General features: G+C 45.8%; 1 protein-coding gene across 1 annotated transcript in view; it reads right to left on the bottom strand.

Annotated features, from left to right (window-relative positions):
- The window catches only part of LOC139553459 (integrin alpha-7-like), a 77,220-nt gene that overhangs the window by 28,775 nt on the left and 32,022 nt on the right, over positions 1 to 16,423 (bottom strand). The window contains exons 6-13 of the mRNA XM_071365802.1: positions 7,337 to 7,544; positions 5,989 to 6,182; positions 3,594 to 3,682; positions 3,277 to 3,503; positions 2,353 to 2,414; positions 1,767 to 1,936; positions 311 to 460; positions 94 to 209 (exon numbers count right to left, since the gene is read on the bottom strand). Of these exons, the coding sequence (XP_071221903.1) occupies positions 94 to 209; positions 311 to 460; positions 1,767 to 1,936; positions 2,353 to 2,414; positions 3,277 to 3,503; positions 3,594 to 3,682; positions 5,989 to 6,182; positions 7,337 to 7,544 (1,216 nt within the window). The remainder of the gene's footprint in view (positions 1 to 93; positions 210 to 310; positions 461 to 1,766; positions 1,937 to 2,352; positions 2,415 to 3,276; positions 3,504 to 3,593; positions 3,683 to 5,988; positions 6,183 to 7,336; positions 7,545 to 16,423) is intronic.

Below are 16,423 nucleotides of genomic sequence, written 5' to 3'. Positions count from 1 at the left end.
CCATGGGGGGGGGGGGGGGGGGGGTAGCTCAATGCCTCATCTCTGGATATGAGAGAGGGATTAGGCAATATAAAATGGTGTATTCCTACTAACTTTGGCAGAGGGGTGAAGAGGTCAGAGGTTACAGGTCGGGTTCCAAACTGGTAGGTCATCTTCAGGTTGCTCTGACAGATATTATCATCACCACAGCCTTCCCTCAGGAAATTCACCTGCAACATATCAGACAGACTTAAGATAAATAAAGGCAAAGACATAATTTTGATTTGATTTTGATTCTGATGAAAGTTGATCGTGTTGGTGTGGAACTGACCTCAGAGTGCAGGGTGTTGGAGGTGGTAACACCCAGCACGGGAGGCAGTGTGTGTTGTTCTTCTGGGTTAGTGTCTGAGGACAACATGGGGGGTCTGATAGTGTGGGTGATGGCCAGGGTGATGGGACGCAGCTTGTCACGGATATTCTCCTGCACCGGAAAGAATGATTCAACGATTTTTCAATGAGATTACCTTATATGGAAGTCAATTGGTATCTATCTACAAATGATATTTGGAGTTTATGACTATAACAGACCTGATGACCTGGGTTTAAATCATGTTTGTTTTCATCAGTTCTGACAGAAAAGCAAATTAAAGCACATCTGAAACACTATTTCTTCCCAGGGCTGGAACACGATGCAACATCTACAGAGCTTTACCAACAACAACAACAACACCAACAACAACACCACAACAACACCAACAACAACAACACCAACAACAACAACACCAACAACACATCCAACAACACCAACAACAACACAACATCAACACCAACAACAACAACACCAACACAACAACACCAACAACAACAACACCAACAACAACAACACCAACAACACATCCAACAACAACACAACATCAACACCAACAACAACACCAAAAACAACACATCCAACAACAACAACAACAACCACAACACCAACAACAACACAACATCAACAACAAAACACCAACAAAACAACAACAACAACACCACCAACAACACCAACAACATCACCAACAACAAAACCAACAACAACAACAACACAACCAACAACAACACCAACAACAAAACACCAACAACAACAACACAACAACACCAACAACAACACCAACAACACCACCAACAACACCAACAACAACAAAACAACAACAACACCAACAACAACACAACAACAACACAACAACAACACAACCAACAACAACACCAACAACAACAACAAAACAACAACACAACAACACCAACACCAACAACAACACCAACAACAACAACACCACCACAACAACAACAAAACACCAACAACACAAAACACCAACAACAACACCACCAACAACAACAACACCACCACCACAACAAAACACCAACAACAACACCAACAACAACAACACCAACAACAACACCAACAACAACACCAACAACAACAACACCACCACAACAACAACAAAACACCAACAACACAAAACACCAACAACAACACCAACAACAACAACACCAACAACAACAACACCACCACAACAACAACAAAACACCAACAACACAAAACACCAACAACAACACCAACAACAACACCAACAACAACAACAACACCACAACAACAACACCAACAACAACAAAACACCAACAACACAAAACACCAACAACAACACAACAACAACACCTACAACAACAACAACAACAACAACAACAACAACACAACCAACAACAACAACAACAACAACAACAAGCATCAGTTCTGGACTACCAGCCCGTACGTGTAGTTGGAAGGTGGCGCTCCGGCAGGCAGGATGGCGTTGACCCTTCAGCTCCACCTCATCAGTGTGTGTGTACTCCGCCTCCTGTGCACTCCGACCCAGGAAGCTAACACGGTGGGGCAGGCCCAGCTTCCTGCGCTCGGTGTCAGCCTCGAAGAGTAGGACCAGGGCTACAGGGGAGGGACGGAGGGAGGGGAGGGGAGGGATGGAGGGACGGAGGGACGGGAGGGGAGGGACGGAGGGGGGGAGGGAGGGGAGGGACGGAGGGAGGGAGGGGAGGGACGGAGGGACGGAGGGAGGGGAGGGACGGAGGGAGGGAGGGGAGGGATGGAGGGGGGGAGGGAGGGGAGGGACGGAGGGAGGGAGGGGAGGGATGGAGGGACGGGAGGGGAGGGACGGAGGGGGGGAGGGAGGGGAGGGACGGAGGGAGGGAGGGGAGGGACGGAGGGAGGGACGGAGGGAGGGGATGGACGGAGGGAGGGGAATGTCAGCACACCTCAGCTCATTTGAAGCACAGAGTGACTAAAGTAACAAACATCATTCAACAAAGAAAAAATAAGTGTTTCTAAACAGAGGTGTAACTTACTGATGTCTGGTGAGTATGACTCTGGAAATGCAGTGTAGGTGAAGCACACTTTGACCTTCACACTAATGACAGAAAACAACAGAGTTGACAGAGGCAACAGAAACACAATAGCCTGGTTGCCAGTCTTTTTCTGCTTTCACTAACTCCTTCACGGTTAGCAGAAGGTGAAAAGAAGACTGGCAACCAGGCTATATGAATACACAAAAAGACTGGCAACCAGGCTATATGAACACAAAAGAAGACTGGCAACCAGGCTATATGAATACAAAAGAAGACTGGCAACCAGGCTATATGAATACAAAAGAAGACTGGCAATCACTCTATATGAATACAAAAGAAGACTGGCAACCAGGCTATATGAATACAAAAAAAGACTGGCAACCAGGCTATATGAACACAAAAGAAGACTGGCAACCAGGCTATATGAATACAAAAAAAGACCGTCAACCAGGCTATATGAATACAAAAAAAGACTGGCAACCAGGCTATATGAATACAAGAAAAGACTGGCAACCAGGCTATATGAACACAAAAGAAGACTGGCAACCAGGCTATATGAACACAAAAAAAGACTGGCAACCAGGCTATATGAATACAAAAAAAGACAGGCAACCAGGCTATATGAATACAACAAAAAGACTGGCAACCAGGCTATATGAATTCAAAAGAAGACTGGCAACCAGGCTATATGAATACAAAAAAAGACTGGCAACCAGGCTATATGAATACAAAAAAAGACTGTCAACCAGGCTATATGAATACAAAAGAAGACTGGCAACCAGGCTATATGAATACAAAAGAAGACTGTCAACCAGGCTATATGAATACAAAAAAGACTGGTAACCAGGCTATATGAACACAAGAAGACAAGTGAATGCGACCAGGCTATATGAACACACAAGAAGACAAGGGAATGCGACCTACCAAACTCCATCTCTCCCCTTGCAGTTGTGTTGCTCCAAGTCAATATACTGCTGAGGTTCGATGGACACGTCCCGGGTCACGTGAATGACCGGGCGAGACCTGTACAGAACCATCTTATCACCGAGAGAGCCTACTGCCAGGTCAGGGTACAGGTTCCCATCGATGTCCAGGCCGCCTGAGATGGAGTAGCCGAACCGTTTCACCCCTTCGTTCACTCCGTCCAGGATCTGACAGGGCAGAGTATAAACTATGTCAATTATCGGAAGGGGTTAAATGGGGTGGACAATAAAGCTTTTCTTATTAATTAAAATTGTCACCTGTGCCGGCTTGGTGTCGATGCCTGAAGACGAGCCTCGGTAGATGAACACTTTGCCATGTCCATCAAACGGAGCCCCCACTGCGATGTCTGGACAGATACGCAGATTGACATACATTACATATAAACTCCTGAATCAGGAGATCAGGCTCCAGCCCCTGTGGGCCGTTCTGGCTTACTTTACTGGCAACGGCAGCACGATTTATGATTTCTCTAAGGACAGTTGATGTTTCAACAATTGCTATATGTTAAATAAAGGTTAAATAAATAAATACATTTTAAAAGATGTCTGAAATTATACACTATTCTCTATATAGCGCATGACTTTTGACCAGGGAACATAGGGCTCCAGGTACCATAGGGCTCCAGGGACCATAGGGCTCCAGAGACCATAGGGCTCCAGGAACCATAGGGCTCCAGGGACCATAGGGCTCCAGAGACCATAGGGCTCCAGGGACCATAGGGCTCCAGAGACCATAGGGCTCCAGGTACCATAGGGCTCCAGGGACCATAGGGCTCCAGAGACCATAGGGCTCCAGGTACCATAGGGCTCCAGGGACCATAGGGCTCCAGAGACCATAGGGCTCCAGAGACCATAGGGCTCCAGGTACCATAGGGCTCCAGGGACCATACACCATAGGGCTCCAGAGACCATAGTGCCCCAGAGACCATAGAGCTCCAGAGACCATAGGGCTCCAGAGACCATAGGGCTCCAGAGACCATAGGGCTCCAGGGACCATAGGGCTCCAGAGACCATAGGGCTCCAGAGACCATAGAGCTCCAGAGACCATAGGGCTCCAGAGACCATAGGGCTCCAGAGACCATAGGGCTCCAGAGACCATAGGGCTCCAGGGACCATAGGGCTCCAGGGACCATAGTGCTCCAGAGACCATAGGGCTCCAGAGACCATAGGGCTCCAGAGACCATAGGGCTCCAGAGACCATAGGGCTCCAGGGACCATAGGGCTCCAGGGACCATAGTGCTCCAGAGACCATAGGGCTCCAGAGACCATAGGGCTCCAGGGACCATAGGGCTCCAGGGACCATAGGGCACCAGGTACCATAGGGCACCAGGGACCATAGGGCACCAGGGACCATAGGGCTCCAGGGACCATAGTGCTCCAGAGACCATAGGGCTCCAGAGACCATAGGGCTCCAGGGACCATAGGGCACCAGGGACCATAGGGCTCCAGGGACCATAGGGCTCCAGGGACCATAGGGCTGCAGGGACCATAGGGCTCCAGGGACCATAGGGCTCCAGGTACCATAGGGCTCCAGAGACCATAGGGCTCCAGGGACCATAGTGCTCCAGGGACCATAGGGCTCCAGGGACCATAGGACTCCAGGTACCATAGGGCTCCAGAGACCATAGGGCTCCAGGGACCATAGGGCTCCAGGGACCATAGGGCTCCAGGGACCATAGGACTCCAGGTACCATAGGGCTCCAGAGACCATAGGGCTCCAGGGACCATAGTGCTCCAGGGACCATAGGGCTCCAGGGACCATAGGGCTCCAGAGACCATAGGGCTCCAGGTACCATAGGGCTCCAGGGACCATACACCATAGGGCTCCAGAGACCATAGGGCTCCAGGGACCATAGGGCTCCAGGTACCATAGGGCTCCAGAGACCATAGGGCTCCAGGGACCATAGGGCTCCAGGTACCATAGGGCTCCAGAGACCATAGGGCTCCAGGGACCATAGGGCTCCAGGTACCATAGGGCTCCAGAGACTATAGGGCTCCAGAGACCATAGGGCTCCAGGGACCATAGGGCTCCAGGTACCATAGGGCTCCAGGTACCATAGGGCTCCAGGGACCATAGGGCTCCAGGGACCATAGGGCTCCAGGGACCATAGGGCTCCAGGTACCATAGGGCTCCAGGGACCATAGGGCTCCAGGGACCATAGGGCTCCAGAGACTATAGGGCTCCAGAGACCATAGTGCTCCAGGGACCATAGTGCACTACATAGGGAATAGGGTGCCTTTTGGGACACAGATAATACAGTACCAGTCAAAAGATTGCACACACCTACTCATTCAAGGGTTTTTCTTAATTTTTTGACTATTTTCTACATTGTAGAATAATAATGAAGACATCAAAACTATGAAATAACACATATGGAATCATGTACTAAGCAAAAAAAGTGTTAAACAAATCAAAATATATTTTATATTTGAGATTCTTCAAAGTAGCCACCCTTTGCCACGATGACAGCTTTGCACACATTATTCTATAATGTAGAAAATTGTAAAAAAAAATAAAGAAAACCCCTTGAATGAGTAGGTGTGTCCAAACTTTTGACTGGTACTGTATGTTTGAACAGTTACTCAGTCCCCTCTGTCGATTGTAAAGGAATGCACTTTAAATAAAGTTTAACTTGACCGAGTCAGTCCTCACCATCATATCCGTCCCGGTCCAGGTCTCCCACATTGTTGACGGTCAGTCCAAACATGGAGTCATGAGTTCCGTTGAGCCTGATTGGCTGAGCGTACTCCCAGTTACCGTATCGGTTGAGGAAGACGTACACAGCACCTCCGGTCTCTGTCTTCCTGTCAAAATAGTTGGGAGCTCCCACTATCAGGTCTGTCCAGCTGAGAGAGAGGACAGGGCGTTTGAAGTTTTACTAATTATTTGAATTCAATCACTTTCTTGACAGCCATTCCTTTTCTTTTTAACAAAACTTTCCAAACATGTTTGGTCAGAAAGGGGTCAGGAAGTTACTTTTTAGACCTGAACGCTAAAATATTTAGTCATTTTGCAACATACCATGAGACACGTGTTCATCACTGGAAAAGATAAAAGGTTGAGTTTGATATCATTTAAAAGGGTTGTCAAACTATTGATTTACTTCTTAAAATAAGAAATTATGTTATTTTTTAAACCTTTAACATAAATTATCTAAAAAATGTCTAAACTCCTATATTTTCATATTCGCAGATGTAGTTGCTTATAACCTATTTCACATCATCTAAGGTTTATTGTTTTGTGGTTCCACCATCGGTTGAGAGTGAAACAACATGATAATGAATACAGGGTGGGTGTCATTTCAATCATAGATATAGAATTGATAGAATGGACCTATAGTCAGAACACTGCAATTTAGGCTGGTACACCATTTAAATGTAAATTGAACTGAAATAACATTTTGTGAAACATCACAGCACAGTTGAAGAAATAAATGTCTAATAGAAACATTTTAACTGGATGGTGTTCAGACATAGATGGGAGGGGTTGAGGTTGAGGGAAGCTGAAAGGCGGGACTAAAAATATATTTAAAAAAAAGACAAGATAACTCATGTAAAATATACTGTGTCCGTAAAATGTGTATAGTATGTATAAGCTGGAAGTAAGCGCCTCAGTGTTGTTGTCCATTAGTTTACTCCAAATAGGGGACGGGTGGTAGGGTTAGGGGAGAGAACAACGTTGATTCAGACCAGTGGGTATTCCCATTCAAGTAAAAAATTCTCTGATTTGTGGTACCATTTGGTACATTTATCAGCCTAAACATGACACCCACCCTGTATTCAAGATGGCCGACACAACACAAAAGCCTTAGATAATATAAAATAGGGTCTAAGCTACAATATATGTGAATATACTGTATTTTTTTTAAATCCTGGGTTTTTGCAACCTTACTCACCCGTCACTGTTGAGCCGTGGTTACCATTGCTACAGACTACCTGTGTATGCGTTCCTGTACACTGCTATCAATAATAGCAGTAGTAGCAGCAGATGTGACTCTCACCCATCGCTGTTGAGATCAGCCGTGGCCACAGAGTACCCAAAGGATGAGCCCAGCTCCTCTCCCCACAGGATGTGCTGTGGCACCAGGCGGTACACGTTGTCTTTACGCAGTAGCACCACCGCTCCCGTGTGATTGGCTCGCGGAGCCCCCGCCATGAAGGTCAGCTCCCCATGGCTCATTATGTCGTTAGCAGAGTCCACCGAGAAACCTGGAGCAAGGCATCACGGGATAACAGTTATTAGAAGTAGACTGTGTGTGTGTGTGTGTGTGTGTGTGTGTGTGTGTGTGTGTGTGTGTGTGTGTGTGTGTGTGTGTGTGTGTGTGTGTGTGTGTGTGTGTGTGTGTGTGTGTGTGTGTGTGTGCGTGTGCGTGTGTGCGTGTGCGCGTGTGTGTGCGCGTGTGTGTACTGTATATCGACCGTAGTCTCTCTCTAAGCTCATCTCCTTTAGTGTTCTCTCATCCTTGTTGCAATAAAATGTAGCCTAAGTGGCTATTGATTTAACGAAAAACACACGATGAGTGTAATGTCCCTTAGTTTGTAGTAAAGGGAGGGACGAGCTGCCCTCCTCCCTGTCAGAGAGAGCAGTGTGTCTGTCTGTGTTTGTCTTCTCCTACATACAGAGATAAAGACTAGGCCCATGTGCTGTTAGAAAGACTAGGCCCATGTGTGTGGTAGGATGAGAAACACGAGGTAACGTCTTTGCAGATCTCTTGTGTTACTATAATGCAGCAGATGTTGCTACTCAGGAAGCACGTAAACAGAGCAGTCTAGCGTTCATCTTGCTTCTGCTTCAATGGGATTTACTCCCTCAGGAATGTGAGAGGTGTGTCTGCATACAAATCAGGTATAGTGAAATAGAGAAAGAGGAGGGAATTGAACGTGCGTGTGGTGTGAAAATGTAACTTTGTTTCAACAACCCGTGTGAAAAAATATCAGATACAAATCAAATAATAAAAAATGTTTAAACAGGCAAAAACACTAAACAGCTACAGCTATGTTTTGGCGGTGGTGTGAGATGGAGAAGAGAGGAGAGGATTGGCTGTGACCTGTGTTAGTCCAAGGTCAACATGAGACGCTCAAAAACAAAACACAGAGACATTACTAGCCATCAAATCCTTGGAAACAACGACAGAGAAATCAGTGATGTGACAGCTAGTAACATTTTCAAACAGACACAAAGACAGACTAAAGCATCTCGTAGACAAACAGACAAGTATTGAGCAGCTCCAGGGAGACAGGTGTGTGGAATGATACAGTTTGAATTGTGAACCAGTGAAAGGAAAGGCCTAAATACCACAGAAGTCGTCAGCATTACAACTCCAGGAAGGCTTTTTTATCGGGCCTTTAGTGAAGGATTTACCACACAGTTGTCCTTTCACTCAGCAGTCTGATCCGCTCTTTCTTTTACCCAGAAGTCCAATCTTCTATGTAAAAGCTATAAAAGGGAAACGAGGCTTTGTTCTGTTCTGTTTTTTTTTAAAGCGAAATGGGCCCCAACGGGTTGGGGAATGTGGCCCCTGAGGAAAGACATCAAACACAGTTGTGTTGTGCAGCTGTCAAAAGTGTCAAGCCTCACGGTTGTAAAGCTTATGTTAGGTTAGACTATGTGGTAAAAATACTTTTTTTTTTAAAAGCTACATAGCCCTAGAATCAACTGAAAGCTTGATCTGAATGGATCTAAATACATTGTTGGCTGCTTTACTTACATTATCTGATAGCATATTTTATCAGTAGTTTTCAATGGGGGTTTTCTTTTCACGGAACATCGTGTGAGTCAGATATTTTTCTTTAAATCTAGAAAACGGACATTTCACTTTTCATTGGGTGTATTTATTTTGGCAGGAACTCTGGAAAAACTGGGCCTGACTGAGCAGTTGACTGGGCTGGGCTCCCTATCCAACGATAATCTGATTTAATGGCTACGATCTCTGGAGAAACACAGTGTAAAACTGCTGCTGCTGGGTACTGACTGAATAATATGAATCACTCAGTCGAGAGACTAGGGGACAGTTTCCCAAACACATATGAAGGCCAGTCCAGGACTAAGAAGTATTTTCAAGAGACTCTCCATTAAGCATATGCTTTTAAGTCCAGAACCAGTAATAACACTACTGTCTGTCTGTAAATAACCAGTAATAACACTACTGTCTGTCTGTAAATAACCAGTAATAACACTACTGTCTGCTTGTAAATAACCAGTAATATCACTACTGTCTGTCTGTAAATAACTAGTAATAACACTACTGTCTGTCTGTAAATAACCAGTAATATCACTACTGTCTGTCTGTAAATAACCAGTAATAACACTACTGTCTGTCTGTAAATAACCAGTAATATCACTACTGTCTGTCTGTAAATAACTAGTAATAACACTACTGTCTGTCTGTAAATAACCAGTAATATCACTACTGTCTGTCTGTAAATAACTAGTAATAACACTACTGTCTGTCTGTAAATAACTAGTAATAACACTACTGTCTGTCTGTAAATAACCAGTAATATCACTACTGTCTGTCTGTAAATAACCAGTAATATCACTACTGTCTGTCTGTAAATAACCAGTAATATCACTACTGTCTGTCTGTAAATAACCAGTAATATCACTACTGTCTGTCTGTAAATAACCAGTAATATCACTACTGTCTGTCTGTAAATAACCAGTAATATCACTACTGTCTGTCTGTAAATAACCAGTAATATCACTACTGTCTGTCTGTAAATAACCAGTAATATCACTACTGTCTGTCTGTAAATAACCAGTAATATCACTACTGTCTGTCTGTAAATAACCAGTAATATCACTACTGTCTGTCTGTAAATAACCAGTAATATCACTACTGTCTGTCTGTAAATAACCAGTAATATCACTACTGTCTGTCTGTAAATAACCAGTAATATCACTACTGTCTGTCTGTAAATAACCAGTAATATCACTACTGTCTGTCTGTAAATAACCAGTAATATCACTACTGTCTGTCTGTAAATAACCAGTAATATCACTACTGTCTGTCTGTAAATAACCAGTAATATCACTACTGTCTGTCTGTAAATAACCAGTAATATCACTACTGTCTGTCTGTAAATAACCAGTAATATCACTACTGTCTGTCTGTAAATAACCAGTAATATCACTACTGTCTGTCTGTAAATAACCAGTAATAACACTACTGTCTGTCTGTAAATAACCAGTAATAACACTACTGTCTGTCTGTAAATAACCAGTAATATCACTACTGTCTGTCTGTAAATAACCAGTAATATCACTACTGTCTGTCTATAAATAACCAGTAATAACACTACTGTCTGTCTATAAATAACCAGTCATAGCAATACTGTCTGTTAGTAAGCGTGCAAAGCTCCATATGTATGTCCAGTCATTATGTCATTTGGTTAGAGGATCAGGATCGATGGAGGCATGCTGCCAGTTAGAAGTGAGGGGTCAAAGGTTATAATAGGCATTAAGGAAGTGGAGGAGGAGTGATCATTATGGCGAAGGGATAAGGCTTCTCTAATGGAACCCTAGTCCTTAAATAGCGCAATAGTTTTGACAAGGGCCCATAACGCTCTGGTAAAAAGTAATGCTATATATAGGCATAGGGCTCCATATGGGACATAGCCTCGTTGGTTTGTATAGAGGAGGAGGAGGTGAATAAAGACATGTACAGGTTTGATGGGAACAATCGATGGGAACAATCGATCCGGTGGGAACAATCGATCCGACGGACAGAACGTCATCGATTAGAGTCCATTAGCCATCTAAAAAGGGAATGAGCAAGTATCTACGTATCCAAGGACTGCGGAGTTTAAACTACGCCTTCAAATGAAGACGCTGTGAAGGCTCTGTTCCTATGACCTTCCCTGGAACACCGTTACTATAGGAACTGTATCACATGGTGTTCTATTAACATGGTGATCTTAGAACACCGTTACTATAGGAACTGTATCACATGGTGTTCTATTAACATGGTGATCTTAGAACACGTTGTTCACTGGGAGATTTGTCTTTCTAAATCCTGCTTTGCTTACTTCTTTCATATCGAAAACCTTTATTTACTTAGAAAAGTTACTTGTATCTACTAAATGTAGATAAGAATGTAGACATAGAACCAGTGGCGGATTTAGGTACAGGCGACATGGGCAGCCGCCCAGGGTGGCGTCTTGCCGGGGGCGGCACAGGGCGCCCGCACAAAAAAAATCGGAATGGTGACATTTGCACGATCGGTTTTCTATCGCTCATTTCACTCACGTCAATGGTATCATGTCACCGTGTGGGACTGTGGGTCAATTAATCGTGTCGGAGTGGGAGCCCTGATTCTAGTTTGTGAGCTAGGCAGGCTACTGCCTGGGAAGGTCTCCCACTCAGAAGTACGAGATGGAGAAGGGGGAGGGGGTAGGATGACCTCAGTTCTCTCCACTGGAAGCCTGAGGTAGGGGGAGCGGGGGAATCTATCAAATAGCGCACCTCTAACTTTGTACAATACTAATACAATTAGTAAAATCAATCACACTACGAAATGTTACCAAATAAACCAGAATTCCTTCATAATACTGTGAATACTGTATGTGTGTGTAAATAAAGCAGAATTCCTTCATAATACTGTGAATACTGTATGTGTGTGTAAATAAACCAGAATTCCTTCATAATACTGTGAATATATGGTTTCCCAGACATGTTGCTGCATTATTTTCTGGTTTGTGCGAAGTCGTTAAGAATAATATAAAACCACTCTGCACACCACCAATTTGTTTCTATTCGTCTTTGTACTTTTACTTTTTTGTATTTATTTTTATGTTTATATCGTTTTAAATGTTATGATTATGTATTTGTGTTGTTCCAGATGTCTGAATAGAAATGACAGTTAGTGGAGAACGGTGCGAACCCCCCGCCGAAGGGGCCATACAAGCTAGAACCGCCACTGCATAGAGCCACCACCAAGGTACCCTGGACAGCTCCACTCCACTACACCATACAGACTGACAGACTTTACAGACCACTACACCATACAGACTGACAGACTGACAGGCTGACAGGCTTTACAGATCACTACACCATACAGACTGACAGACTGACAGACTGACAGGCTTTACAGACCACTACACCATACAGACTGACAGACTGACAGACTGACAGGCTTTACAGACCACTACACCATACAGACTGACAGACTGACAGGCTTTACAGACCACTACACCATACAGACTGACAGACTGTAACACAGAGAGAAATTCAGACCAGAAAGGGGTCAAATCTACATAGATTATACACAGGTTCTACAGTAGAGAAGGGCTAGCAGTGAGCACACAACCAACACAGGGGTTAAGGGTAGATGGGAGAGTCAGGGTAAACCAACACAGGGGTTAAGGGTAGATGGGAGAGTCAGGGTAAACCAACACAGGGGTTAAGGGTAGATGGGAGAGTCAGGGTAAACCAACACAGGGGTTAAGGGTAGATGGGAGAGTCAGAGAGTCATACAGTCGGATGTGTCTTTGTCCTGTCTTGTCCCGTGTAAATAGTATTCGTATTTTTCGTATACATTTCGTATTTATTTTAATTTCACTTTCCATCTAGGAACTGAATATACATTCCTACATTCCGCCTCACCCAATGTGGTACGGACCTGCTATTTTTTATATACTTTTGAACCGTAACCCCAATCAGAAGCTAGCCAGATAACTAGCTACTAGCTAGTAGTCAGTTAGCCACTGCTGCGGTCTTCGCCCTTAACTCGGACACAGCCAGCTTCAATACCGGGCCGATACCTGCCAGTCTGCAAGCGCGATATCAACCCAGAGCATATAGGACTGCTTTTTCTCTACCACATCACCGGATTCCTGACGCAAGCTCTGGACAATTACACCGTATTATCACAGCTAGCTAGCTGCAACCGAGTGGCTACTACTGGCTAACACCTCTGTCCCGAAGCAAGCACCAGTTAGCCTTGAGCTAGCCTCGAGCTAGGCCCATCTGCCGGCTAGCTGCAGCGCGATATCAACCCAGAGCATATAGGACTGCTTTTTCTCTACCACATCACCGGATTCCTGACGCAAGCTCTGGACAATTACACCGTATCATCACAGCTAGCTAGCTGCAACCGAGTGGCTACTACTGGCTAACACCTCTGTCCCGAAGCAAGCACCAGTTAGCCTTGAGCTAGCCTCGAGCTAGGCCCATCTGCCGGCTAGCTGCAAGCGCGATATCAACCCAGAGCATATAGGACTGCTTTTTCTCTACCACATCACCGGATTCCTGACGCAAGCTCTGGACAATTACACCGTATCATCACAGCTAGCTAGCTGCAACCGAGTGGCTACTACTGGCTAACACCTCTGTCCCGAAGCAAGCACCAGTTAGCCTTGAGCTAGCCTCGAGCTAGGCCCATCTGCCGGCTAGCTGAAGAGCTAGTGCCACTGCCACTGCCACGAAGCTAGCACCAGTTAGCAAATACTATTCTACAATTCACAACCTCTCTTTCGCCATCGCCATCTGGCTTGGATTCTCTGTCGACACAACCACGTCTGAGCAGACCCCCTCCGTCTGAGCAGACCACCCCCCGGGCTACTAACTTTACACGCCGCGTGCTAGCTTAGTGGAGGCCTCCTCTGCTCCATCTACGGCTGCCCCCTGGACACTATGATCACTTGGCTACATAGCTGATGCATGCTTGACTGTCCATTAATTCACGGTACTCCATTCTGTTTATTTGTGTCTTATCTGTCGGCTCTGTGCTTTAACTCAGGATCTGTGTGTAGTTAATCCGACCCTCTCTGCCTAGTCATCGCCATTTTTTACCTGTTGTTGCTGTGTCAGACTAGCACCCTGTTATTGCTGCTGTTATCTTACCTGTTGTTTTAGCTAGCTCTCCCAATCAAGACCTGCAATCACTTTATGCCTTATTGTATGTCTCTCTCAAATATCAATATGCCTTGCATACTGTTGTTCAGGCTAGTTTTCATTGTCATTGTTTTGGTTTGCAATGGACCCTGTAGTTCCACTCTCCGTACCTCTGATACCCCCTTTGTCCCACCCCCCACACATGCGGTGACCTCACCCATTGAGACCAGCATGTCCAGAGATACAACCTCTCTTATCATCACCCAGTGCCTGGGCTTGCCTCCGCTGTACCCGCGCCCCTCCATACCCCTGTCTGCACATTATGCCCAGAATCTATTCTACCACGCCCATAAATCTGCTCCTTTTATTCTTTGTCCCCAACGCTCTAGGCGACCAGTTTTGATAGCCTTTAGCCGCACCCTCATCCTACTACTCCTCTGTTCCTCGGGTGATGTGGAGGTAAACCCAGGCCCTGCATGTCCCCAGTCACCCTCATTTGTTGACTTCTGCGATCGAAAAAGCCTTGGCCTCATGCATGTCAACATCAGAAGCCTCCTCCCTAAGTTTGCCTTACTCACCGCTTTAGCACACTCTGCCAATCCTGATGTCCTTGCCGTGTCCGAATCCTGGCTTAGGAAGGCCACCAAAAATTCTGAGATTTCCATACCCAACTATAACACTTTCCGTCAAGATAGAACTGCCAAAGGGGGAGGAGTTGCAATCTACTGCAGAGATAGCCTGCAAAGTTCTGTCATACTTTCCAGGTCTATGCCCAAACAGTTCGAACTTCTAATTTTAAAAATTAATCTCTCCAGAAATAAGTCTCTCACTGTTGCCGCCTGCTACCGACCCCCCTCAGCTCCCAGCTGTGCCCTGGACACCATCTGTGAATTGATCGCTCCCCATCTAGCTTCAGAGTTTGTTCTGTTAGGTGACCTAAACTGGGATATGCTTAACACCCCGGCAGTCCTACAATCCAAGCTTGATGCCCTCAATCTCACACAAATCATCAAGGAACCCACCAGGTACAACCCTAAATCCGTAAACATGGGCACCCTAATAGACATTATCCTGACCAACCTGCCCTCCAAATACACCTCTGCTGTCTTCAATCAAGATCTCAGCGATCACTGCCTCATTGCCTGTATCCGCCACGGGTCTGCGGTCAAACGACCACCCCTCATCACTGTCAAACGCTCCCTAAAACACTTCTGCGAGCAGGCCTTTCTAATCGACCTGGCCCGGGTACCCTGGAAGGATATTGACCTCATCCCGTCAGTTGAGGATGCCTGGTCATTCTTTAAATGTTACTTCCTCACCATATTAGACAAGCATGCTCCGTTCAAAAAATGCAGAACCAAGAACAGATATAGCCCTTGGTTCACTCCAGACCTGACTGCCCTCGACCAGCACAAAAACATCCTGTGGCGAACTGCAATAGCATCGAAGAGCCCCCGCGATATGCAACTGTTCAGGGAAGTCAGGAACCAATACACGCAGTCAGTCAGGAAAGCAAAGGCCAGCTTTTTCAAGCAGAAATTCGCATCCTGTAGCTCTAACTCCAAAAAGTTCTGGGATACTGTAAAGTCCATGGAGAACAAGAGCACCTCCTCCCAGCTGCCCACTGCACTGAGGCTAGGTAACACGGTCACCACCGATAAATCCGTGATAATCGAAGACTTCAACAAGCATTTCTCAATGGCTGGCCATGCCTTCTTCCTGGCGACTCCAACCTTGGCCAACAGCCCCGCCCCCCCCGCTGCTACTCGCCCAAGCCTCCCCAGCTTCTCCTTTACCCAAATCCAGATAGCAGATGTTCTGGAAGAGCTGGAAAACCTGGACCCATACAAATCAGCTGGGCTTGACAATCTGGACCCCCTATTTCTGAAACTGTCCGCCGCCATTGTCGCACCCCCTATTACCAGCCTGTTCAACCTCTCCTTCGTATCATCTGAGATCCCCAAGGATTGGAAAGCTGCCGCGGTCATCCCCCTCTTCAAAGGGGGAGACACCCTGGACCCAAACTGTTACAGACCTATATCCATCCTGCCCTGCCTATCTAAGGTCTTCGAAAGCCAAGTCAACAAACAGATCACTGACCATCTCGAATCCCACCGTACCTTCTCCGCTGTGCAATCCGGTTTCCGAGCCGGTCACGGATGCACCTCAGCCACGCTCAAGGTACTAAACGACATCATAACCGCCATCGATAAAAGACATTACTGTGCAGCCGTCTTCATCGACCTGGCCAAGG

This window comes from Salvelinus alpinus, chromosome 2 (genome assembly GCF_045679555.1).
Source record: "Salvelinus alpinus chromosome 2, SLU_Salpinus.1, whole genome shotgun sequence".
Classification (NCBI taxonomy): Eukaryota; Metazoa; Chordata; class Actinopteri; order Salmoniformes; family Salmonidae; genus Salvelinus; species Salvelinus alpinus.
Note: the sequence above shows the minus strand (reverse complement) of the source record. Positions and strands in the feature narration are given on the sequence as shown.